We start from the raw sequence: 27,775 nt of genomic DNA, 5'->3' as shown, positions 1-27,775 counted from the left end.
TCACTTCAGGCCGCTCAGGGTCAGAGCACCGATGAGCAACATGGAGAATGACCAGCAGGGAGCAGTGCACGATGCTTCAAGAGCAAAGAGAAAAGTAAACACCATCACTTGTGATGTCAACTGGTTTTAAAATGCAAAAACAAAAAAACACATAAAAAATCTAAGAAGTACATTCATGCTGAATTCATTTTACCTCTCAGGTTCAGAACGGTTGAGTTTTCCATCATCGTCACAGTATTTCTGGCAGTGCACGTGTAGTTTCCTATGTTTTCTGCCTCCAGTTGCTCTATAATGTACAGGGAGCTGTTCACATGCGTCTCATTGCCGTTGAACGTCCAGCTGAAGTTTGCAGGAGGGACGGAGGCCGCGGTGCACTGCAGGGCCACTCCGGGACCTGGGGAGACTGCTGAGGGTCCAATGATGGATACGTTGTGCGGTCCAACTGCACAGACGGAAATGTAGAAGGTAGAGACTTATATCTATTTAATGTTTTTTTAAGAAAATCCATTTGATTTCAGTTTGAAACCAGAGGTGGTGAGCTCACTTCCAGCACTTACAGTTGACGATGAGACTGTAGGCAACAGTCATGCTGCTGACCGGGTTGCTGACTCGACACTGGTAAGTGCCGTGGTGCGAGCTGTGGACAGGTCGTAACAACACAGTCTTGTTGTCGGCGAAGAAGACGACTCTGTCGCTGGGTCTGAGAAGGCGTCCATCTTTAATCCACACGGTGGTGCTGATGTTGCCGGAGGCCTCACAGGTGAGGTTGGTGGAGCTTTTATCTTCTATTAGGACTGCAGAGGGGCTGCTGATGCTGGCTCCAGATATGAGTGCTGACAGTGGGACAGTTCAGTGAAAATAATGATAAGATAGATAAGAGAAAAGCTGTAATCATGCTGTCAACTTTTGACCCACCAACACATAAAATATCGTCATAACTCTTTAGGAGGGATTATCTACGGTATGATAACTTATAATAGATGTCAACACTGGAAATACATGATCAGCTTATTGATTGTTACTGAATACTAATAAAACTTTTAATTTTTTTTCATTTTGCATTTGTTATCCTTCGTTGATTCAAAATAGATAATCTACATTCAACAGTCGAGCAGCATTTCAATTAGAAAGTACTTTGTAATCCACTCAATTTACTTTGAATCAACAGTCCAAGATAGTTTTGCAGAACACAAAATACAACATTTCATTTTCAGCACTTCTGAAAAACATGACGATCCCTGTACTCTCGGCCATATTGTATACTCAATAAGTGTTTTTTTTTTCATGCATCTCATTTTACAACATGACATATATATCAAAATATACAGCTACAGCACCACTGCAAAACCTCCAAAATGGTGTATGACTGACAGTCCAAGCACAATGTAGCCAAAAAGACAAAGGTGCACGGCAGAATATAAACTAAAATGATAAAATATGCAGCAGAAAACGGAAACCGAGCAGCAGAAAAAGTTCAGCGTCTCTGAGAAACTTGTGAGCGACTGGAGAAAAGCAGAGAAACTGCTTCAGTGATGAATAAAACAAAGACGGCCTCCAGTGGTGCTTTTAGCTCACGAGCCGAGGGAACAAATTCACAGTTGGGACCTCGAACAGCAGCTGCTGGCTGAGGCTTATCGACGGTGCAGATGTGTGTGGGCATGGAAGAATAAACGCATCTTATACACGAGTGTGTGACTTATAGTTGTTTGTTTCCTCTTCACGATGTAATTTTTGACAGATGCAATTTATACTACAATGTGACCTATAGCCTGGAAAGCACGGCATGAATATATATAGTAAATTTTGAGTAAAAGCCTGGCTGATGCACTCGTCCTCACTGATGAAGAGTATCATATGAACTTATTGTAACTCATCTTTAAGCATTTGTCTTTTTTGCATGTTTCAATAAACTTTGAATGCACGGATTAAAATGGATAGATAGATAGATAGATAGATAGATAGATAGATAGATAGATAGATAGATAGATAGATAGATAGATAGATAGATAGATAGATAGATAGATAGATACCCACCATACACATTCAGGGTGATCTTGCCCTGTTGCTGCAGCCCTCCGTCTGGTATAATGATGACGGTGTACTCCCCACTGTCCTCCAGCCCGAGGTCTCTGAGCTCCAGGGAACCTGTGGCTCTGTCCAAGAAGATCCTGTCCACGTACTCAGCATCGGTGACATTTTTGCTGGTGGAAGTGATGATGTTCGCCTCTTTGAAACTCCAGCTGACAGACAGGAATGGTCTTTCAGGAGGTCGGATGGTGGTGGTCAGCTTTGCTGTCCCTGCTACAGCTCCACTCGCAGGTCCTTGGGGTAAAATGCCCTCCCCTGTACACCTGCCTGATGAGGAGAAAACAACACAGCGAAGGTTTTGAGAGTATTATAGCAACATAAAAAGCTCTGATCTAAATAGCAAGAAGACTAAGTAATGGATGATCTAATCAGATTAAAAGCTGATAGCATTCTCCATATAACATCATCTAAAGAGAGCTCGACCTGATGAAACAAGAATCACAGCAGTCCAGATGATGCACTTCTCCATGGTTTACAAAGATTTTCTCTTCGCTTCACAGTGCGCTCCAAGATCTCAATCGAGGAGAGTTACAGGTGCTGCAGCTTTTATTGTCCCACCCTCACAGCACAGGAGCAGCTCCAGCCCCCCTGCTCACTCATAAAATCCACACAAAGTGCTAACAATACCACAGTACAGGAAGCTCCTCGGCCTGCCGGTGGTCAGATAGGACTTTCCTAATCTGAGGTCGAAAGACTATTACATGTCTTTTCATTTAAGAAATGTTGTTTGCTTTTATTTAAAAAGTACTTATCCATCCAAATAGCATATTAATTCAATCTCTCTGACTAAGATAATGACCAAAGAACACATTAACAACATTGAATAGATTTTATTCATAATCTTGGTTTAAAAAAAACAACAACCCAAAAACAATAAAAGAACTGGTCCTGTAAACTTAACTCAACAAGATGTTTTTTTGATTAATCAGATTATACAAAACATATGCTGCACAGAGCAATGTTTAAAGGGCTAATTTCCAACTTGACACCAATGTTGACAGTGGAAGATGAAACATTAATATGCCCCCTATTGAAAAAGAGAATATGAAAAAAAAATTCCCTCTCAATACTAAAAATTCAAAAGTGGCATATTTCATTTTATCACCTTGTTACCACTGTTGCTTTTGTTTTACCAGCAAATAATTTGAAATAAATATTATTAACATCTAAAATATGATCTAGTTTGACACGTCTGTAATGTCATGGACTTTTCTGATCTATTTCATAATATCAACAGTGTAGTACGTCTCACCTCATAGCGAGAAGGTGTGGTGTTTCAATGTTCCCTCTTATGGATGGGTGAGTTTTCTCTGAGTTTCTCTGAGTGTCTGTCTCTCTGGGTTTGCCCAGTGAAGGACTGGTGACCAGTAAAGGATCGACTCTGCCTCGCATTAACCATGATCAAAAAAATGGCTTGATGGATGCCTCGGTCAGGATTTTCCACAAATACATAACAAATGCACCTGCATTACGTCTACCACTGTGGAGCAGAGGCCTGAGTCACTGAGGTGGCATTTCGGGAGGCATGCTGTTTATCAGTTTTATGAGCCTTTTAGTACGTGCTTTTGGGCCTCCTTCATCGCCATCGTGGTGTTTGAGGAGCAGCAGTGAGCCGTAGCATTCCTCCAGGAGGAGGATCAAAGAAGCCCAGGAGACACTCAGCCTCCTCCAGAGTGACTCACAACCAGATCACTGCCTTCACTGTCTGTGCACAGACTGATTCAATGAAGTTAAGCTATAATAGACTATAACTTTATGTCTATTACTGACATTAGTCCTAATTACTGATCCAGAGTAGATGAGTTTGAAATAAACGTCTGCATGATGACACAGAAGTTAAATCAGTTGCAACACTGAGTCACTGATGAGTCACGAGGGTCTAAAACTCCTGCCATGTGAATATGTGACTGCATAGGAGGGTGAACCTGTCACTACATACAATATATGATGTGCAGCCTCTCAATAACAATGAACTTTTGTAAGTCTTGCTTTTAGTTTAAATATGGCGTCACACACCCTCTGACTCAGACTCTTGTGATGCTGTAGTAAATGATAACAGAGTATTTATTATAATACGGAAAAGGTTAAAAATGATTTTGAGTTGTGGCTGATGGCTTGAAATAATCAAGCAAATTGAATTATTTAATTTCACAATCATAATTGATGTAATAGAGGATGGATTCTCTACCCATGGAGTCAGTTAACATCTGTGCTTTTACAAGCCTGAAGGTATTTGTTGACAGTTTTTCCAAGCTTGTTAAAAGGTCACAGTGAATGTACAGTAATACAGACAATGGCACAGTTGAATAAACAGTATACTCCCCTAACCCCACTCAAAAAATCCCAACCAAAAGCAAACAGTCATGACAGCCATTTACATGAGTCATGGGTCATTTTATTGTAAAACAAAAGTAAATATGATGAAGACCGTGCGTATTTCTATTTATACTGTAATTTGATTTAATTATGTCAAATATTCTGGGCACCAGCTAAAGAGATACACCTCCAAAGAGGTAGAAGCCAGGGGAATAAAGGGTCTTCTCTACTGAATGAGCTAGGGTGCACTTTTAATGGCAGGAACCTAAGAACAGCAGGTTAAACTCACCAAGAGAAAAGAAATATACTGGAAAGGCATCTGGGTAAGAGAAGCGTCACACAAAACTGATACCCGATGGCTCATGGACCTGAGAAGTGACCACCGCACTTCAGAGAGACGGCCACTTCGTTGTGCAATGTGGTTAAAGGTCATTGAGGGTCATGGAGGGGTGTTTTCTTATCCTCCTCTGACCCCCCTTCACCCCCTCCCCCGAGTGCTTTTAAGATATCTGAACCAGAATGACCTGCAGAGTGAGGCTGCTTCCAGATCTTATCTGCTTGTTTATAAATCAGTTAATATTTTACTGCTGATAAAAGCCACTATCCTTTCATTACTGAATGAGAAACTAGTTTAATGTATAGCATATATTCCACCACTATGAATATAACTGTCACCCTCACAATTTTCTACCTTATTTTGAGAGTACGGTATTTCCAGATATCCAAAGTGAGTTTTCACTTGTTTAATATTCAGTGTCGAAAATCAATTCATAATTTATCACATCATTATGGCTCCACTCTTTGGAGGAATTAATCAGTGACTAATGATGGAGCCTGTAGAGTTGAACTGAGTTCACTTCAGCCTCCACCTGTAGTGGAACAGGGTGGTGAGAGATTATTATCAAACACTATCAGACTACAGTAGATTGAATCTTTTATATTATTCTATGGCTACTTAGTTTTCTTTCTTTTGAGGAAAAAAAAAACTGATTCAAAGATGAATTGTGGAATTAGTGATGCTAAATGCAAAAAATGAAGAAATATTTCCATTACAGAGGTGAGGTTCATGGATTAATGATGAAAATGAATAAGCAAAATTGAGTAGTTTTTGAACATTCATACCATAACATTGAACATTTTTGTTAAAGATTTGCATCTTGCACGATTTCATATGTTTACAAATCATCATGCATAAAATATACTTAATCCCCACTGCTTTAAAATTGACAAATATTTACATTCGTGAGTATTTTACACTTCTTGGAGACCCACTTTTACACTGAGCTTCTTTTCTCTCATTAATCTAACTTTTATCCAAGTGTCTTTATGTGTCTCCCTCTTCTTCATCTACCTTCCTTCAGGCATGTCTGACTGTAGAACTAAAGTGATCTGTGCCTCACACCCCTGTCAGGTTGGTAGCATATAGATTTTCTTAGCTTTATATCAACTTCTTTATTAGTTTCTCCCTTACTTTCCTCTACCCATAACCTGTACAAGCAGCAAGCCGCCACCTGAGGATGCTTCTGTTGGAAATTTCTTTCCACTTTGACCCCCCACTTTTTTTCCTGTATATATGTATGTATGGAGGTATGTACTGCATGTTGTTTATATTAACTTTTTATTTTGTTGCAATTCTTCAATTGTTTCAAAACCATCATAATAATTTAAAAGTTAAGAGTAGAGTACAGGAGACTAATGTGAAGAAGGCATTTATAAATAAATGAGAATTTATTCAGTTTTCTTCAAAGTGCTTATCGAGGCATGTACATCCTCTATTGTGTTTAGACTGCTACAAGAGGTTCAAAAAATGATTAAAAACATGGCCCAACGCTTTGATCGACAGAACAAACACTGAAACTGACCTTCAGTGTGAACGGAATACAGATCGTTCTCCTGTAGGCTACAGGCCTTCTCGGTCCAGTTTCACATTTAATTGTACTAAACAAGGTCAAAACAAGACGTGCTGGATGCTGGTTTTTGGCTCTGGAAAATAAATAGAAAAATACTGTTAAACTACGGACTGAATAAAACTACAAAACGTTAAGCCATAATGTGAAAAGGAATCTTGAGAACTTCCATGTGTAATCAGGGTGTTATGTTTGAGAAATCCCTACTAATAAGGTATCGATTTCAGCTAAGCAGCAGAGACCTTTACTTTGAAACACAAACTGATGCGATACAATACAAGTCTAATAAAACCTTGTGAGATCAGACCTTTATTCACAGTGTGAAAAATGTGTTGCTCGTTTGAGTATATGTTAAATGTCTCTTGACATCATGCTACAGTGCTGAACAAAGTATGTATTTACACATTGCTGGTAAATGTTTCTTCCTTTTTCCCATTTTAAGGTTCCTTTTAGTGTGCAGATTACATTGTTGTTGCAAAACTCCTGCATTGCATCAATAAATGATCAGTAATACTATTCATGATCGTGTATATCAGTTTGATGCAAACTATCAGGATGATTTAAACATGGGTCCGTTATCACACTCATACAAATCTTTTCACTTTGTTTTCTCATAAATTAAGGGATTTGTTAATTTAATCTGTTTTTTTTCTCTCTCTGCATTTAACCTTTCTAATTGATAGTTAACCTTAACTACATATACCAGGAGCAGCGGCCTGCACATCATTTCCTATATCAAACACTCACATATACCCACTATTGCATTTGCTTAAAGCAGCGGAATGTAAAATGCACAGTGTGAATAATGTCCCCTTTTGTGCATTGGGTGGCAGAAGTGCAGGACAAAGTTTGTGTAAATAAATAAATAAATAAATAAATAAATAAATAAATAAATAAATAAATAAATAAATAAATAAATAAATAAATAAACAAATAAATAAATAAATAAATAAATAAATAAATAAATAAATAAATAAATAAATAAATAAATAAATAAATAAATAAGCGTGAGAACTGTGTGTAGAGCTGGTATGTTCTTGCAGATTGATGGATAGAGGATATTTTATACAGATAGTGAAGAACACACTGCGATTTGAACAAAGAATAATATAACAATTATGGAGAGATTCATGGCCTGGCTGATCACATCGCTGATATACACCTGTACGGCCCGTGGACTGGTCGAAGCGGGCAGTGTCGGTTATCGTGAGCATCTCCATCAGGGAGCTGAACTCTGCCGCTGGCGATGACCTCGGAGAAGTCCTTCAACCACATGAAGGAAAGGAGGATCCTCTACAGGGCTGCAGGAGACGGCAGCTGAAAGTAAATTAAATATTAAAGGTTTTGAAACCTTTACTGTTGGTTTTAATCAGTTTAACTTTCTTGTCAGTGAGATGGGTGGTGCTGGAGATGTTTGATAGCTTATAGTTTTACGGTTGAAGGCCTGACAGCTGTAGTTCTCTCTCTGACTTCCCTGAACATCCGTCGGCGTGAGCTCTGCATTGGTATGAGGCAGCTTATCTCCATTCAGAAACCATTGAAACAAAGCAGCTGGCCTGGAGACAGCTGAGCACACCATGCTCATGTTTGATCCCTTTTCAAAGTATTGTTGTGAGGGAGACAACTTCAAAAGAATATTTTCTGGGCCATCTGGGATAGACAGGACATAAACAGTACAGTCACACATATTGAACAGTTACTTGGGAAAAGCAGCATGTTCATGCTGGCTGAGCGTGAGAGGATTATTATGGATAACGACAGTATGTCATTCAAATGCAGAACTGCACAGTTTAACTTAACACAGTCATTATTTTCTCTGTACCAGCTTAACACAGCAACGCTCAGGCAACAATACAGACAATGAAAAATGATTTAGAGGAAAAACCTGGATGGTTACAGTAATTATGATTCAAGCTGCCAGTTAAAAAAAAAAAAAAAAGAAAGAAAAGCTGCCAGGTACTTTGGATGAAAAATGCAAAGTTGCGTTTCACTGTATCCTGCAACAACCCCTGATCTGTTGCTTCATGAAGAAATGAAAGGAGACGACAGTCAACATTTAACCAATAGCTTTCTGAATACCTGTGCAGTTGAACAAAATGCGACCAAAATAAATTTTACTCTTTGGAGAAATAAAGTGTTGAGCTTCACTGGAAGTTGAATTTGAAGCTCTAAATAAATAAACCCATCTTAACTGCATTTTAAAGTCTGTGCTCTGTCGCTGGCATTTTTCTCCAGCAGCTCACTCTTTCCATCATTTCATTCTATTTTTATTTGATTATGATTTATTATTGAGTGGTGGAGTGAATGAAGAGAAAGTTTTCAGCTTTGATGTTCCTGCTGGTTTGTTACTGCTCAGACTTCTGGCATGAAGCTGAAATATATCTGAGATGTAGTATGTATCTTTAGGTAAACTGATAATCAGAAAGCCTTGTAATAATAACTTGGCACGCGTCCTCTTTAATCCTCACAGCTACACATTATAATGATATAATGAGGGAGAAAGGAGATGATAAGAAAATAGAGAAATGCATTTGAAAAATTGTATCCATTTCAATCAAAAGTGCCTTTAAATTCTACTTATAATTTTTTTTAAATTATTATTTCAAGAAGTGTGTAAACTTGCTTCTCCCTACTTCTGGTGAGGAGGTCTCTTCATATTTATCTCATAATGCTCTACTATCAGTGTATAGACTCCAACCAAGATGACGCACAGAGCTGTAAAATCAACACGGTTATAGATCTCAGTGAGCTTCTTTTATTCCTCTGACTGCAGTTTCTAGACCAACGTGAGACTTTCTAGACCAAATGAGGTCAGAACATTACAAATCAGCAATTCACATATGCTTTTAACGGAAGTGAAAGAGTCTGGATCAGAAGAGAAAACATTACTCTCTCTTTTCTGTTCTCAGCTTAACACAAGTGAAAGATGAGGAGGAGAAAGAGGGTTCGTTCACCAGGAAGGCAGTGGACATCAGAGGCATTTAGACCAGATGTATTTACCCTGGCGCTTCTCCTCCAGCTCATCAATGTAGGGCACAAAGCCGAACATCTTCTTCTTCTTCTTGAACTCCCAGATGTATTTCACTTTTGCAGAAGAGTCAGCATAACACTTGAAAGTGACACTGTCCTCCAGTTCTGCTCCTATCGGGTCCTGCCTGGGAAGTCTAGGTGGATTGCTGCTTGAGCAACTATTAGGAAATACTTTTCAAAAATCTACACTTTTAGTTTGCATTTGCTCGTTTTGAAACTGATATCATTGCTGGCATTACAGAGAAAGGCTCCAGTGTCAATCCTGTCCAACACTCTATTGGTGTTGTAAAAGGTAAACCTGCCACCAGATACCAGAACTTTGCTGTATTTCATCCACACCTGCTGGATACAAAACCCATCAGCATCACAGGTGACAGTCAGCTGAGCTTTGCCCTCTATAATGGTTTGCTCTGACACTTCAGCTGTGAACAGAAATAAGAAATAAAGACAAAAGTTGACTGGATGGAATAATGTGGCCATGCATCTTTTAAGACTGCATTCTTGAAACACCCAATTTTCATCACAGCTCAGGAATTATTGTTGAAACGCAGCATCATGGCGACGGCTCTCACTCACTGTGTGCCTAACCCAAAGACATAACAATTGACTCCAGACAAATCGTGTGCGGGCAGTTTGGATTTAATAGCTTGAGTTTTACTGGAGAAACACAAGAAATGGCATCTTCTTCAGTTAGATTTTAAAATACATTTATGTAATTTGGCCTGCTGGTGCAGCATTAATGATTAGGGCCTCAGATGTGTGTCATAATAGACACTAATCCATGGCAGCATTCATGAACCTTACTGCATAAACAGTGTCATCCAAATTAAACTCCTCTATGAGGGCTGACAGGCCCTAACTTTAGCTTTTTCACTAGTTGGTGTTGTCTTCAGATGGGGTCTCGGTTGTAAAGGTGGTACAGCAGCCATACCTGCATGCTTTGGGAGGGGATTTGTTTTGTCACTCAAACATGACATGCATCTTTGTATGTGACAGGCGAGCTCTATCTATGAAGGCTGATTTAAAAAAAATATGCCTTTTGGGTCTCCATCAGTGCCAATGATTATGCTGCAATGTGCCAATGTGATGTATCTTGTGAGAATCTTTGACATGAAATGACATGACTTTGGTTGAAATCTGTCATGCCCTCAGGCTCTGTTTAGAAGCTGTCATGTCATTTCGATTAGATTAGATCACACTTTATTAATCCCACATGGGGAAATTGGGTCAACAGAGCAGCTCCATATAATGCACGGACATTTGTAATCACATTTTTGTAATTCATATTGCTTGTATTGTGTTGGAAAATGTAAAATCCGGTAATTTTATTTTAATATTAAGCTTTTTTGGGATGTACTCCCAAATTGCACCAGCAGAGGGCTCCCAGGGACAGCATAGTACGTTTCACGACCCTTCTACGGGCTGACTGAAGCAAGGGAGGGAAACAACTTCCCTCTCATACTTTTTTTCCTGATTTTTACAGGTTAGTCCTCATGAAAAAGCACAAACGATGTCCGAACAACTGTTATACTTCATGAGTGTCGATATTAGAGTATTTCTGGTACCAGTAAGTGTATTTTGTTGACCGTATATTAGAGACAACTTTGTCAGTTTTGTCATTTAAGTGCTGAACATGTCAGTGTGGATTTTTGGTGTTACATGAACTCTTCCAGTGTTAAATTGACCACACAACAATTTCATGTTAAGAAACCATTATTAAATATTCATCATTCTCAAGAGGCTTTATATTCTAAGTGGCTGATATTAAAAAGTGTACAATCCTGTTTATCTGTTAAAAAATAGTTTGAATCAGTTGTAGCCATTCAGGAAAATGAATATGAGCATATGAACTTGTAAGTATTTGTTTTTACAGATTAAAAAAGTAAATTGTTGTAGCTGTTTGGGGCCAGTGGTGGCTCAGAGATAAATTGTCAATTGATCATTTTTGATTATTGCATATTAACATACTCTCTGCATCAATAAGTTAAAATATCTGTCTTCAGCTGTATTAAGTGAGCTCATCTGAGAATGCTCCAAATATGATGAGGAATCTCACAGTTGTTTCCATTTTTAAAATGTCATCAAGTCGGTGATAAAAAAAAAAGAAAAATAGCCTTCTTCACTGTGTAACTTTGTTGTTCCTGAAACCAGTATAGGTAACCTTTAATGACTTTACCATGAGATTATAGAATCTGTACAAATAAATGACCTTTAATCAGAGAAGCTTAACTTCCTCCACTAGTTGATCATTGACATGTTTTTGATTGAAACCTTCCATGCCCTCAGGCCCTGTTTAGAAGCTGTCATGTCATTTAGATTAGATTAGATCAGACTTTATTATTCCCACATTAGAAAATGAGGTCAACAGAGCAGTTCCACATTTGCACAATTAGTAAATGATACTTACAATAGTGGCACACAAGAGAATAGACTATGTATGTGTGTGTGTGTGTGTGTGTGTGTGTGTGTGTGTGTGTGTGTGTGTGTGTGTGTGTGTGTGTGTGTGTGTGTGTAATTATAATTGCATATTATATACATTTAGAAATACAGAGATACAGATTTGGGAGAAATGCACATCGTAGCAAGAATATTAACAATATTTGCAGTATTCAGTGTTGGTGTTATTTACACATATTCATTTTCTACTGTGGAACAGATTAACGGCAGCGGGTATAAATGACCTGTGGTTGTTCCTTCCTGGATGTTGGCTGCAGCAGTCTGCCACTGACGGAGCTGGTTATTCATCTTCAAACTGACCAGGTTTGGACTCAGCGCCTCCACCTGCAACTGGCTGATGGATTGTCTCACAGTGACTCCAAACAGTCAGAGTTGGCTCCAACAGCTCAAACACCACCATGCTGAGCACAGGAAGCCCCAAGGATGTGTGCTGAGGCCGCTTCTCTTCACCCTGCTGCACCCATCATGTCCACCTTCGACCAGGGAACCATAGAAAACATCCTGACGAGCTGCATCACTGTCTAGAGGCAGCTGAACCTCCCACAACAAGAAAAGCCTGCAGCCGACAGTGAATGCCGCCAGCAGGATCATTGCCCCCCCCCCCCCCCCCCCCCTCCCTCACAGACCTGTACACCTGGTTCACCAGGAAAGCTGGCACCATGACCACGTACCTCACCCACCACCCTTCCTGACCCTCCCAATTTTGAGAGAAAAATGCTTTTATGTTATTAATTATGCAAACAAGCATTAAGTGCAAAATATGCAAAAACTGTACAACATCAAAAGATCATTTTAAAATTGTCCAAAAACATGGGGAAATGCACAGAAATATGTTGCAAGAATTATTGTATGGCACAGAAACAATACAGGTCATAAAATAAAGACAAGTTCATCTGTTCGAGAAAATAACATCACTGAAGTCTTCTCATGGCTGGATACAAAGTTTCTGATCATCTGCAAAATAAGAAATAACAACATAAGGAGCTGATATTACATATAATATAAATATACTATATATAATATGTTGTCTATAACAATAAAAATAAATTAGAACTTACCTGAATGGATGAAAGTTCAGTTCACAACACTTTATCATATATTGCTGAAATGTTTTCATAGTGATTTTCTTGTTCTAAACAAATAAAGCGGCAACAATTTTAAAATATTCATCAATCTTTAACTTTGCATATCAAACATATTTTCCATGGTCATACTCACGTTCATCAACATCTACGTCCACATCAACTTTTGGTTTTGCTTCAGTGTTTCCTCTAAATATTGGAGATAAAACAAAGTGGTCATACAGCCAAATATACCTTAATCCTCAAGTAGTACTAGACTGAGTTGTAGCTGGGAAATAAGTAATTAAATAATAAATAAAGCACAATGTAATGAATGAACCTTAACTTAGATGTTAGCTGAGCTTTCACAACAGAACCTTCCCAAGAAAATGTTACTTACTTTCTCTGATAGATGAAGTACCCTCCACCCACAAGTGCAGCGACAAGGACGATACATGCAATTACTATCCCGGCAATGCAACCAGCACCACAACCAGATGATTCACCTGAAAACACTGAAAACACAAATACAAAAACATGTTACTGTAATATCATACAATGAAAATATTAACAATCTTTACAATTAATGCCCCTAAAGTACCTGTCACAGACAGTTTGTGCTCAGCAGATACAGATGTTCCAGTTATTTCATTCGTCGCTTTGCAGGTGTACGTGCCACTGTCAGAAACATTAGCATTGTTTTTAGTGAACCCAGAAGACCGAAATATCCGAGTCTCATTCAATAACCAGGTGAATTCTGCCGACGGCAGTGAGTCAGCAGTGCAGGTCAAATTTATGGTGCTTCCCACTTCTATCTGATTTTCACCACGGATTTGAACATTTTCTGGTCCATCTGAAAAACAGATTTAAAAAATGTGTTACAGTTGGCATTGTTATTTGATCCTGACTGGACAGAAACAAATATAAACATGTAATAACTTTTCTATGTTGAGTTTTCTCGGGGAAAGTGCAGAGAAATGACTGTGATGTATTTGGCACTATATAAATAAAGTTGAATTGAATTGAAAATATACCTTTAGAATATTAATTCTGACAATATTCTGTGTTACAGAGCAACAGATAAAGCATGCAATGCTTTCATTGTTATTCTGCTGTTAGCATTGAACTGCGAATAACTTAAAAATCAATTAAACATCACACTACTTACAGTTTACCATCAAGGAGTAGGTAACTTTCACATTGCTGATGGAATTGCTAAGATTACAGGACATATTGTCCTTTGTCCTTTACAAGTTTACATCAGACTGGGCCGTGAGGCGGCCATGCGGTGGCCATCCATAGGTTGTCAGTTCAGAAAGACACCTCTTCAAGTTATTGTAGTACCGTTTCCTCTGGACCTGCTGAACCCAGGGTCCAACTGCCCAAGAGGCTTCCAGGTGCAGGCAAAGTCAACACAATTAAGATACTTCTCAGTTTTTAAGCATTTGAGTTTTACAAGACTTGGCTATATATCAGTGTTTTGACACTGGACTGAGCACCGGTGTTAAGGATCAACTGGTTACCCAATTAACTGGTGACCAAGTTTCTTCAGGTCTGTTGTTGCTGACATATGGGGAGCTGTTGAAAACCTGACAGAAATCCATAAATGTCCCGGTGAACATCTAGTTTTGAAGTGCTGTTCCGTTTGTGAGTCTTATTTTAACAACTCCTCTTACTAGCAACAATGATGGACGCTAAAGGAAGTTGGTGAACTAGATCCGAAACACCGGGGGCCAGGAGTGATCGCGTTGGCCCACTGGGATTTGTCCGGGTATGCCAGCTTGCCCTCACACCACTGGGCACATCGTATTTCCAATAATTATTTCTATCGGAGGTGTTTACACAAGGTAAAGAACTAAAGCACGTTGCTGTCCTAAGATCGAGTTCTTGCCATGTGCAGTCAACTACCTTTGCCTGGCGCCACATCCCAGATGTGTGGCACAAAAAAATGTACTGGAAAAACTGAATTTGAATGGAGAGAAGTGAAACTCAAAAATGATAATGAATTAGGGAGCTGAATTTTTCAAGTGAATGAAATACAGTATTGAGTTTATTGTGATACGCGTGGTCACGTTTTAGATCTGCTCTGCTGTGAATCTCAACCCAGTAACAGCGGCAACAATGTCAGTACTGCAGGTTTCATTTCCAAATTAGAATCCATAAGAAAATCAACAAAGACCAAACTCATTAAACAGAATTGAAAATGGAATCAAAATCGTGAAAATCTTATACTATTACACTACCATCCCGAGCTGCCACAGAAAAAAATACTGCATGGAAAGTTCCTAAAATAATTCTAATCTAGGTGTGACAGGATATAATTTATAACTAGATTTATTTGACACTTTGTTGATTTCTAACAGTTGTAAAGAATCCTATGTGTTTCTAAAACCTTTATAATAACAAAGCTCTTTAATAAGTGAGTGCAGATATTATGAGAAATACTGTTTAATTTAAAAAAAAAACTCACAGTAGACAGTAACGGTTGCAGGATCGCTGGTGGCACTACTGGCAGGATTGGACACTTCACACATGTAATTCCCCTGATCACCACGGGTCACGTTGACAATAGTGAGCATTTTGCCTCCATCAGTGATCTGAACTCTGTTGCTGGCTGTGACCTCAGAGCCGTCTTTAATCCAGAGGAAAGTCAGCGAGGATCCAGAGGAGGAGCAGGACAGCTTGAGAGAATCAATGAACTCAACAAGGTTCACAGTTTTAGGATTTATTGTTACATTGGAGACTGGAGCTGTTGGAGGAAAAACAAAAACTGAATGATAAAAATGGGCAAAAACTACAAAGGAGGTAAATATTTCCTTTAAAAGATGGCAATGTAATATTGACTAACTGTAATAACATACAAATCTGATTCAATTACAGCAATTCTCTAAAAAAAGGTTATGTAAAACACTGGCTGAAATATAATAACTTTAATCCAATTTCTTTCTTTCTGCTACAGAACAAAACTGCTGCACACAATGTTAGAAACAAAATACATAATGTAACAGGATATAACTGAACTAGATTTGCTTGACACTTAAGTGAGTGCAGATTTTATGAGAAATACTGACTATTTTACAAACTCACAGTAGACAGTAACAGTTGCAGGATTACTGGTGGCACTACTGGCAGGATTGGACACTTCACACATGTAATTCCCCTGATCACCACGGGTCACGTTGACAATAGTGAGCATTTTGCCTCCATCAGTGATCTGAACTCTGTCGCTGGCTGTGACCTCAGAGCCGTCTTTAATCCAGAGGAAAGTCAGCGAGGATCCAGAGGAGGAGCAGGACAGCTTGAGAGAATCAATGAACTCAACAAGGTTCACAGTTTTAGGATTTATTGTTACATTGGAGACTGGAGCTGTTGGAGGAAAAACAAAGTGGTTTAATGGGAGACATCACGTAACAAGAAGAAGAATGATAGAACTGTACAATATAGAGGATTATTTATCTTAATCTATTTTTAATCCTTAAAACATTTGCTGTACAATACTGGCTGCAATAGATTCACTTCAGTCCAATTTGTTGTTGTCATGTAAAACGTCTATTCAAAGTTTCTACTTGAATCAATAATTTACATTGAATGATGGACAAACTATAGAAACAACTTTTGTTAACAATGATAATATCACTGCTGACTAAGAATATACTAGATTAGATTATACAAGGGTTGATGTAAAGTTCAGACATTTGGCCTTTTTCTATACCTGATCTATACAAACTTGATTTAATGTTGAATTTTAATGGAAGTTCTCATATTTTTCAAGATGCACTGAATCCATTTTGGGGTACAAAGGATTGTACCTGAGGCTTTTTCAATTAGCATTGGTTAAATAATAACACAATTTTGTGCCATTTATTTGTAAAGACCTTTGTTGAAAAGTGTAAAATTGACCATTTGCATGTATAGAATGCTTTATAGCTCAGGGCAGTGGTGACCTAAGATTTTCACTGTATTCCTCTCAGAGGTTATGAAAACCACACCGGCATTTTGCTGTATGCCACTTGTTTTATTGGGACTGTGATTAAATATTATTTTTATTCTAAATGTTTTCACCAGGTCTGTTGTTGCACTAACTGCATTAAGACATACTTAAAGCTTTAAGCTGTGCTATTATTTGCACACGTTGTAAATCTTACACAAGCATAGAATAAAATACAATCCAATAACTAAATATCACTATATACATGTTAAAGCTTCACAGAAAATCAAAATGTGCATTGAGAAATATTTGATAGTAAAAAACATCAGCTACTATATTTTAAGAAATTCATTTCATCCAGAACACATTTGAAGAATGTAGAGGTGATTTTTGTAATCATGCTTTTTGTAAGTTTCTTATGAACATCAGAAAAACAGCTTCTTAATATTTTTACTCCTATAACATTATTTGTATGTTAATTACTCAGGTTTTCACCAACAATAAGTTACAGTGGCTGGTAGAACATTTTATCAACACTCTGTATTGTTATGGATCATTAAAAGTATCTTGTGGAGCACTTTGGCCTCACAGCATCTCTGGTTGGACGCCTTACTGTGTGGAGTTTGTATGTTTTCCCTGTGTGTGCATTGGTTTTCTCCAGCTTCCTCCCAGAATGTCAAAAAAACATTTGTTTGAAGCGACTGCCACCACCTTGATTTGGATAAAGTGGTATTAAATATGTAAGGATGGATGTAATCGGGTTAGGAGTTTCCCCTTCGCCCAATAAAGCTCTGACTCTGCTTTACATGTATTTGAACACATTTCTCAGGTGTTGAATAAAACAGGCGTAATGTAGATTCTTACAATATTTGGAATTGACTTTTAATATTATGTTCCAATATTATGATAATTATGATAACGAGTGAAAGTTTTTAATTCAAAGGTGATTCATGGTTGTTGTGTCTCATCTCTTCTCAGTCAGGTTCTCTTCCTTCATCATCAGTAGAACGAGGTCGACTTTGATTGGTCTTGGTCTGTTTGGTGGCAAACAGACCTTGGTGTTTGAATTTTTGGTTTGATTTTATATTTTTGTTTAAAATAAACCACAAAGAATGTTTTCGCCCACGCAAATAAATCCTGGACTTTGTTTCCTGTCCTCCTCTCTTCTATCGCTTCATCCAGTTAAGAAACATTAGAGCCAATATCAGCTGACAAGGCAGGGTTCAATCACACACTCATATTCAAACCTATAAGGAATTTTAAAGTAATCAATTAACCTTACACACATGTTTTTATGTGGCGGGGCAAAACTGGAACACCCAGAGAAAACCCCCCCCCACACACAAAGGTAGAACATGTGGACTCCACACAAAGCAGACAAGTGGAAAATCCTAACTTTACACCATCATGCAGTCATTAACGCTTTTGTGAACTTTGAATCATCACCTTAAACACTCATTATTAGTGAGTCGAAACCTTCAAAGAGTTACTCTATTATTCAATTTTCCAAATAAAAGAATAGGTGCTAGAATATATGAAAATTAATATATTACATATAACAGTGAAACACATTTTCTATTTTTCAGTTGTTTTAATGAGACAAGTTATTTTCATATTTAGCTTAATTATTAAAAAGATATGACAGAAAGGCTATTACACCATCTTACAGCTGCAATTAAAAGCTGCTCACCGTGTACTCCCAGTGTGGTGGTTCCAAACACAGCTGAACCAGTTACAGGGATAATGCTGACTCCGTATTCCCCACTATCAGCAGCAGTCAGACTCCTGAGCTCCAGAGATCCAGTAGAATGGAAGATGTGTGCCCTGTCTCTATACTCTTCTGTAATCGTCTCTCCAGAAGGAGTTGAGACTCCTATAGTATTTAACCCAAAGCTCCAGGTAACGACTGCAAACGGAGTTTCTGATGGAGTCATTGTTGGATTGAAAGACACTGAGCCTCCTATGGCTGCATTCAGAACATCTGGTAAAACACCAGCTCTTTCACTTAAACCTGAAACACAGTTTAAGTTTGAAGTTTATAATTGGAATAGTGCAAGATGAGTTTATGGCAGACAGGACTTTTTCCACAATAATTCATTTCTGTAAAACTTTAACATGTTTATACTGATATTTACATATTTAATGTTGTATTCTATTAGCACTTTACTGACATATATTCTATTTATCTTTTTTATTCTATGCTTGTGTAGGACTTAAGTAATAATTGTTCAAATAGTAACAAAGCTTTAAGCTTCTCATTCTGACATACAAATATTTGTATTGGCCTTCAGCTTTGACAAAGCATGTCTTACCTGAAAGGACAACTGATTAGTACATATAGTAAGAAAATCTAATCAATTTTGACTCATTTAATCACAGGATTAGAAGCTGGTTTTAACAACCTTTGTTTCAAATTGCAAAATTCAATGTATAGTAAAGTGCCAACAAGTTATTTTCGGGGCGTGGTTATGGCGCTGAGCTAAGCACACATCTTTTTGTGAGCTCCTGGCTATATTCTAATACAATCCTGTAAACTTTCCTTTAACTGCATAAACAGTGATAACTTTTTTTGCGGCGACTTAATACTGCATACCCGCGACAGTATGCCGAGGAGGAACAACTCGAAAGCACACTTTTCTCAGACTGAAGAAGACGACGTCCCAGATGCTAGCAGCCTAGCTAACTCGGAGTGTGCTGCGAGTCACGTGCCTCGTGAGAACGAGGTGGACACGGGAGCACCCCAAAACGCGGACGTCATTCAGATACTTGACGGGATAAGAAAATACTTTTCCACAAACATAGATGTGGTCCTGAAAGCTATTCAAGATGTTAAGAGGGATGTGCAGGACTTCTCGGCGCGGATGTAGCGGAAGCGCGCATCAGCAGCGTAGAGGACACAGTTAACTCAGAGAAGGGCAAGGCTGATGCTCGAGCTAAACAAGTGACTCTCCTCACAAACAAACTTGACGAGCTCGAAAACCGCTCTCGCCGTTCCAACCTGCGGATTGTTAACGTGCCTGAGAGGAGTGAGGGGAGTGACGCGGTAGCTTTCCTGGAGAAGTGGCTCCCCGAGGTGCTGGGACCAGCGACATTCCCGAATCCTCCTCTGATTGAAACAGCGCACAGGTTACCTGGCCGGACGCAACCGAATCGATCAACCACTCCGAGAGTCATCATCGTGAGGTTTTTAAACTTTCAGGATAAAGTCCGAGTGATGCGAGCTTCCAGAGCCAAAGGCAAAGTTATCTACGCCGGTCAACAGATCATGTTCTTCCCGGATCTTTCGGCGGAGCTCCACCGACGCAGGAGGGGTTTCGACCGGGCAAAACAACAGCTGAGATCGATGAACATTCGATACGGAATAATCTACCCAGCCAAACTACGAGTGACGTCTGATGGACAATCACGTGAGTTTGAAACCCCAGCAGAAGCTGAAAAATTCATACAAGGGTTACAGAATACAGAGGACTCACAGTCTATTTAAAGTGATTATTCAGCATACTGTCTGCTTTCCCGGAAGAGATTTAAGCCGCAAGAAAGACTATGATGAACATTTCATATATACTTGTTTATGTAGATCATATTCTTTTGCCAGGGGACACAATGGAGATCTGTTTGGTTTAACTGCTCCCTTGTTAACACTGGATCAGTTACTGCACTTATCTGCACCCCAAGTTCGGGGGGAGGGTGGGGAAAGGCGAGGGGCTGTCTTGTTCCGGTTGACAGCTCAGGGGGTTTGTTCATGGCAAAGTTTAAGTGTTTTTGTTTTTGTTTTTTCCACATCTTGCGATATTTCATCGGTACTCTCCCTAAATGTTACTCAGAGATGCTCATCAGGTTTACAAACAACTAAAAGATGATGCCATGCTGTACAATCTGGTATATTATTAAGACTAGATGACTGCAAATAAAAATGTTAAATTCACTTCTTGGAATGTTAGAGGGATGGTAAAGTTGACTAAATTAAAGCAAGTGATTACCAGGCTTAAACAACTCAAGTCTTCAATAGTGTTCATCCAGGAGACTCATTTACTCAGAGAGGACTTGGTGAAATAGGAGATGGCCAGGCAAAGTAGTAGCATCCTGTTTCCCTTCTCGTTCAAGAGGGGTTATGGTGTTAATTCATAAGTCGGTGCCTTTTCAAATAAACAATACTATTTATGATAAAAGTGGTAGATTTGTGGTGGTTCAAGGAACTCTCCTGAGAGAAAATATTAATTTGGTTAATGTTTATGGCCCCAACGATGATAACCCATCATTTTTTGAGAATATATTTCTGATGCTGGCCACACTCCCTGGTAAGATTATATTGGCAGGTGACTTAAATTGTGTATTAGACCCGAAACTGGATCGATCGACAGGGATAGATGCATCCCATTCCCAATCCAGAAAAAAATTCAACAATACATTAAAGACCTAAACCTCTGTGATCCTTGGAGGGCTCAAAACCCCAATAAAAGGGAATTCTCCTGCTACTCTGCAGTATTTAAAACACACTCCAGAATAGATTATTTTTTAATTTCCTCATCTCTGCTACCTAGTATATCTAATTGTTTATATGATAGTATTGTTTTATCTGATCATGCCCCAACATCACTTTTGTACAACATCGGACGAGGGTATAGACCAGGGGTCTCAAACTAGCGGCCCGCGGGCCATTTGCAGCCCGTGTGACGATATTTTGTGGCCCGCACATTGCTATGAAAGTGTAACGTTATTGCGGCCCGCGACGCGTGAGTGTTAATACTTAGTTTGACGTTGTGTCATCTCATGCAATTATGAGCACAAATTTATAAAGTTTTCTGGGTGTAAGCACAAGTCATGCCTCATTTTTCCTAGGTCGCGCCAGTTAAGTGGCCAGCCGCTTTGCAAGTAAGCAGACCGTGTTAGGGTTTGGCTCGATGTGCACGTCTTCTCCACTGCGCATACCATGAAAATCAAGCTGTTATTGTGATAACACCGAGCAGCGACCAGCTCCGTGATCGCTGAGCTGATAGCTGCAGTGCATCATGGGAGTTTCTGTTCGTCGCATTTTAGATGTAATTATTGGGGGGTTATATTGGGTTTGTAGTATTGGTATTGGTTATGTTGCTTAGTTCATGTAGTTAGTTAATTCATCTGGTTTAGTTTGGTTTATTAGTTGTGGGTGGGCAACCAGGAGTGAAGAGGGCTTTGTGTGGGGTCTCGTCCTGCCATGGTGCTCTTGATGATTTATGAGTGTCAAAGTAAAAGCTTCTGCTATTCTTGTATCACATGTGAGAATCTCTGCATGCGTGTTATTCCCAGCATCAATGAGCAATGTCAGGACCAAAAGAGATTGGTGTGATTTAACACATTATGTAGTTGTACCATTTCCTATTATGTTGTGATCATAAAAGTCCATTACCTCAAATAGTTTGACGTATTGATCGGATTTATTGAAATGTGGCGCTCCTCACCTCGAGAGACCACAGCGTTGCGGGTTGCCGACCCCTGTTCTAGACGTTCTGAGGGTCTCAACTGCTTCTTCTCTCAAGCCAAATGTGTCTCAGATTATGTGAGAAGAAGCGCTGCCAAGTCTCTGGCAGCAAGGAGGAGGCAAGAGAAACTGTGTTCAGAAGAACCGTTCACGATCAATGTTCCATTCATGTTCAGGACACTTCATGTTCACAAGAAATCATTAAAACTGTTAATAATGATGTTTGACGATTTTTTTTACAACTTTTTTTATGGAATCCCTGATACGGCCCAGCCTCACCCAGACTCTGCCTCCAGCGGCCCCCGGGTCAATTGAGTTTGAGACCCCTGGTATAGACAATCAGCTAATTGGCGATTACATCCAAAATGGCTACACGATTCTGACTTTATAAGATTTGTAGGAGATCATATTGATCTCTACTTCTCTATTAATACAAATCAAACTTCTGCAGCCATTAGATGGGAAGCTTTTAAAGCTTATATTAGAGGACAAATGATCAGCTTCACCAGCTCTAAATTTAACAAATTTAAACAAACTATGAATGAATTAGACTCCAGAATTAGAGAATTGGAGAGGGAAGTTAGCATAGATGATTCAACACAAAAGAAAAAGGAATTACAGATCCTTAAAGCAAAATATGAGGAGCTCTCCATGCTTAAGGCTGAGGATGGTATAGTAAGACTGAAACAAACTTTTTACGATCAGGGTGAAAAGCCAGGAAAACTACTAGCTTGGCAGATAAAGAAAATTGAATCAGACAGAGTCATCAATACAATTAGAAACGAACAAGGACAATTAACTACAGATCCCTCAGAAATCAATAACACCTTTGTCTCATTTTATAAAACTCTTTATAATTCTGACACTCCTCAAGACCAGATAAACCAAAACAATTTCTTGGATGGGCTGGTCATCCCCTGTATTTCTGAGAGTACAAAAACTGAACTGGAGAGGGGATTAAATTTAAATGACATCTCTAATGCCATTACAAACATGAGAGGAGGTAAAGCGTCAGGACCAGACGGGCTTCCTATCGATATTTATAAATTATTTAAAACAAAATTATTAGCCCCTCTACTAGATGTTTATTTGGAATCTTTTGAAACTGGTTGCCTCCCTGATTCGGTTCGTAGTGCTCTAATCACTCTTATTCCAAAACCAGGCAAAGTGCCAACAGAATGCGGTTCTTACAGACCCATATCACTTTTAAATTCAGATGCAAAGATTATAGCCAAAGTTCTAGCCATGAGACTTGAGAAGGTTCTACCATCCATTATTCATGGTGACCAGAATGGCTTTGTGCAGAAGCGGCAAGGGTTCCATAATGTGAGGAGAGTTCTTAACATAATATATGAATGTGAGGAGTCCCCTGATACTGCAATATTATCATTAGATGCCGAAAAGGCATTCGATCGAGTCGAATGGCCATACCTACTCGAAGTGCTTAGGCGGTTTGGATTTGGTGAGTATTTTCATAGATGGGTCGAAATTTTATTTGTTGATTCTTCAGCTATGGTATCCACTAATGGTCTCATCTCTCAGCCTTTCAAGTTGTTTCGAGGCACAAGGCAAGGGTCACCGATTTCACCTCTTCTTTTTGTAATAGCCATGGAACCTTTAGCAATAGCGATCAGATCCCATCCCTTAATTCATGGTATTAAAATTGGGGATTTGGAACACAATACAGCAATGTACGCTGACGATACTATAGTGTTCTTATCACAACTTGCAGAATCGATACCGTCTCTCTTGGGGTTGTTTGGTCGATTTGGAAGTATCTCTGGGTTTAAGGTGAACAAAGAAAAGTCATCTATTATGTTTTTAAATGAAAATGAGAGGAAGAAACCTTTAGTATCTCATCCATTTGTGAATGCCTTGGAGGGATTTAAGTACTTGGGCATCAAAATAACCCCAAAGATAAGTAATCTTAGTTCAGCCAATTATGAGCCCATGGTACTTGATTTAACAGAAGAGATCTCGAGATGGACAACACTACCTCTTTCAATATTGGGAAGAATAAATCTAGTAAAGATGACTATACTACCAAAGTTTGTATTTGTCTTTCAATCAATTCCACTGGCTCCTCCTCTTTCTTTTTTTCCCAGGATCAGAAAGCTCCTTTCTAATTTCATCTGGAACAATAGGAAGCCAAGACTCAGACTTTCCCTCTTATATCTTCCTTATGATAGAGGAGGGCTACAGCTGCCAAATCTAGAATGGTATTATTGGGCTGCTCAGCTGAGGGCCATGATGTTTTGGTTTTCTAAAGATGTCTTCATACCCTGGTTAGAAATTGAAAAACGGTCCTCAAAAGATTCGCCATTGAATAGCTGTCTATACTCAGCTTCTTTTAAAACACTAAAGAAAGATACTACTAATCCTTTTGTAAAAAACTCTGTTGTTGTTTGGCATGAAGTACAAAAATATTTGGGTGACTCTTCAAGGTTGTCCTGTTTTGCCCCCATCTGGGGTAATGATCATTTTGCCCTAGCAAAGAATGATATGGGATTTAAAACTTGGATGAACAAGGGCATAAAACAAATGCAGGATGTATATGAGGATTGTACTTTAATGTCATTCAGTGAGCTAAAAGCAAAGTTTGATATACCACAGAAACACTTCTTTAAGTATTTACAACTCCGAAGTTTTATTCTGGCAAATTTAAGCAACTCAGTGCAACAACCTCCACTATCCACCTTAGAAACACATGCAACAAAAAACTGTTTTGGAAAAGGGCTGATCTCCCGGTTTGATAACTTACTGGTTGAAAACCATAAGGAAAACTCTGATAGTAAGAGACAGGAGTGGATACGTGACTTACAATCTGACATTTCACTCAGTGAATGGAGTAAATTATGTTTAAAAGCACATACTCAAACCATCAACACTCGTTTGAGAATGATACAATTTAATTGGATAATGCGAACATATATTTCCCCTGTACAATTAAATAAATTTAATCTTAATAATCTTGACCTATGTTATAAATGTAACAATCACCAGGGTACATTAATTCACTGTTTATGGAAATGTGAAGGGATTCAAACATTTTGGAGTTCAGTGTTAAAATATGTTTCTCAAATCACGTCTTCTCCTGTACCTCTATGCCCTAAGCTATGTATTTTAGGTATCTATCCTGAGAACTGTTCTTTATCCACCACAGAAAGGAAAATGGTTGATCTTTGTTTACTTCAGGCCAAACACCGTATTGCATTATGTTGGAAGAATGTTGGATGTCCTTCTGTTATCCACTGGTTGAATAACTTAACATCGAGTTTGGCTCTTGAGAAGCTGACCTATATTGTTAGAAAAAGGGCTTCTGAATTTTATGACATTTGGAAGATTTTTTCTGGAACTGTTGGAGAGGGGAGATATGGAGGAGACAGTGGGAGAGTGAGGTGATAAAGATTTTTATATGAGTTTGTTTTTTGTTTGTAGTATGCTATAACTTATATCGAGAATATTAATATTCATCATTTTCAATGTGTATTTTCATTTATGTATGTACTTATTTATTTATTTTCTCTTCATTTATTGCTCAGAATTTTGTTTAATATTTGTTGATGTATTTTTTTGTTTGTTTATTTTGTTCAATAATGCCATATGTTGAAATTGTTGGTTGTTGTATTGTATGAATATGAAAAATAATAAAGACATGTTTAAAAAAACAAACAAAAAAAAGAACATGTGGACTCCACACAGAGCAGACAAGTGGAAAATCACAACTTTACACCATCATGCAGTCATTAACGCTTTTGTGAACTTTGAATCATCACCTTAAACACTCATTATTAGTGAGTCGAAACCTTCAAAGAGTTACTCTATTATTCAATTTTCCAAATAAAATAGCTGCTAGAATATATAAAAATTAATATATTACATATAACAGTGAAACACATTTTCTATTTTTCAGTTGTTTTAATGAGACAAGTTATTTTCATATTTAGCTTAATTATTAAAAAGATATGACAGAAAGGCTATTACACCATCTTACAGCTGCAATTAAAAGCTGCTCACCGTGTACTCCCAGTGTGGTGGTTCCAAACACAGCTGAACCAGTTACAGGGATAATGCTGACTCCGTATTCCCCACTATCAGCAGCAGTCAGATTCCTGAGCTCCAGAGATCCAGTAGAATGGAAGATGTGTGCCCTGCCTCTATACTCTTCTGTAATCGTCTCTCCAGAAGGACTTGAGATTCCTATATTATTTAACCCAAAGCTCCAGGTAACGAATGCAAATGGAGTTTCTGATGGAGTCATTGTTGTATTGAAAGACACTGAGCCTCCTATGGCTGCATTCAGAACATCTGGTAAAACACCAGATCCTTCACTTAAACCTGAAACACAGTTTAAGTTTGAAGTTTATAATTGGAATAGTGCAAGATGAGTTTATGGCAGACATGACTTTTTCCACAGTAAACAGCAAAATTCCAAGTATTAATTGAAAAAAGAGAACTTTATTGTCAGTTTTGTAATGTTAGAAACTATAAATTCATCATTCACAAGAGGGTTTTATTCTAAAGGGTGATATTAAAAAGTTTAGGATCCTGTTGATTTATTAAATAATAGTTTTAATCAATTGCAGCTCTTCAGGAAAATGAGTATGAGCATGGGGCTGAGATATTTTCTCATTACACAACATTTCACACAACAAATTGTTAGTTTTTTCTGTCTAAACTGTCACAATTCAATGTCTTTTACATGTCAGGTGAACATTTGTAGCTTGATGACACTGTAATCCAGAAACTGTTCACCTCTGAGTTTAACCAACTCACTATTTTAAATAGATGAATGAATATTAAATGGAGTGACTGAATCCTTTCTGATCAACAAAGACATAAAGAGCAGAATCACTGTCAGTCGTTTTTCATCACATAATTTAAAAATGTTGATATTTAAAAATGCTCTTTAGAACATGTAGAACAATAACAATTCAAACAATTGTATTGAAATTTGGCTGTTTGTTCCACATATTTCAGTAGAACATCTTTAACAGCACATGATCAGGACATTTTAAATATAAGTAGAGATCATTTTAAACTTTATATTCATTCTTAATTAAATGTTAAATCTAAATTGTGTGCTCTAAAGAAATGTAATATATTTCAACAATATGTAATCATTATAGAACTAACAGCAGAAAACAAACTGTATATACATGTAACTAACAAACAAATATAACAATTGTTGAAATGATCAGTCCTCAATATGACATGAAACATTAAGTAATTGTTTTAACAAATTAAAAAAGTAAATTGTTTTAGATGTTCAGCTGTATCGAGTCAGCTCACCTGAGAACGCTCCAAAGATGATGAAGAGCCTCACAGCTGTTTCCATCTTTTAAATGTCAAGTCAGCGATGAAAAAGAAAAATACCCTTCTTCACTGTGTAACTTTGTTGGTGCTGAGACCAGTATAGGTAACCGTAGTGACAGTAACTTTAATACGTGAATAGTAATTCATACAAGGAAATAACCTTTAACCAGATAAGTTTCACCTCTTCCTCTAGTTGATCATTGACATGTTATTC

General features: G+C 38.2%; 2 protein-coding genes across 3 annotated transcripts; both read right to left on the bottom strand.

Moving 5' to 3' along the window:
- On the bottom strand, positions 1-12,198 carry LOC308115110 (cell adhesion molecule CEACAM6-like; the record flags this gene model as incomplete). Its single annotated transcript, XM_080472459.1, has 7 exons — positions 1-74; positions 194-442; positions 558-833; positions 2,035-2,355; positions 9,312-9,395; positions 9,581-9,763; positions 12,099-12,198. 7 exons carry the CDS (start codon positions 12,196-12,198, stop codon positions 1-3), a joined length of 1,287 nt encoding a protein of 428 aa, XP_080328585.1.
- On the bottom strand, positions 11,657-27,733 carry LOC308114821 (cell adhesion molecule CEACAM2-like). Of its 2 annotated transcripts, XM_080472014.1 has the most exons (8): positions 27,538-27,701; positions 26,263-26,583; positions 15,330-15,608; positions 13,461-13,712; positions 13,260-13,374; positions 13,017-13,069; positions 12,857-12,930; positions 11,657-12,752 (listed from the first exon to the last, which is right to left on the bottom strand). In XM_080472014.1, the coding sequence occupies exons 1-7, from the start codon at positions 27,581-27,583 to the stop codon at positions 12,878-12,880; spliced, it is 1,119 nt and encodes a 372-aa protein (XP_080328140.1). In that variant the 5' UTR covers positions 27,584-27,701; the 3' UTR covers positions 11,657-12,752; positions 12,857-12,877. The 2 variants fall into 2 exon arrangements, with proteins under 2 accessions (XP_080328140.1, XP_080328141.1); XM_080472015.1 differs by lacking the exon at positions 26,263-26,583 and having other exon boundaries at positions 27,538-27,733.
- Positions 27,734-27,775: the final 42 nt, after the last annotated feature.

Source organism: Lipophrys pholis (genome assembly GCF_963383615.2).
Source record: "Lipophrys pholis genome assembly, chromosome: 9".
NCBI lineage: Eukaryota > Metazoa > Chordata > Actinopteri > Blenniiformes > Blenniidae > Lipophrys > Lipophrys pholis.
The sequence above is the reverse complement of the archived record's forward strand: the minus strand, read 5'-3'. Positions and strand labels throughout refer to the sequence as shown.

Excerpts from the sequence above, each read along its gene's own strand:
- LOC308114821 (XM_080472014.1), bottom strand. The coding sequence starts at position 27,583 with ATGGAAACAGCTGTGAGGCTCTTCATCATCTTTGGAGCGTTCTCAG. Across the intron at positions 26,584-27,537 it reads CATCTTTGGAGCGTTCTCAG|GTTTAAGTGAAGGATCTGGT; the intron begins GTGAGCTGACTC and ends ACTGTGTTTCAG. Across the intron at positions 13,375-13,460 it reads GCACAAACTGTCTGTGACAG|TGTTTTCAGGTGAATCATCT; the intron begins GTACTTTAGGGG and ends TTGTGTTTTCAG.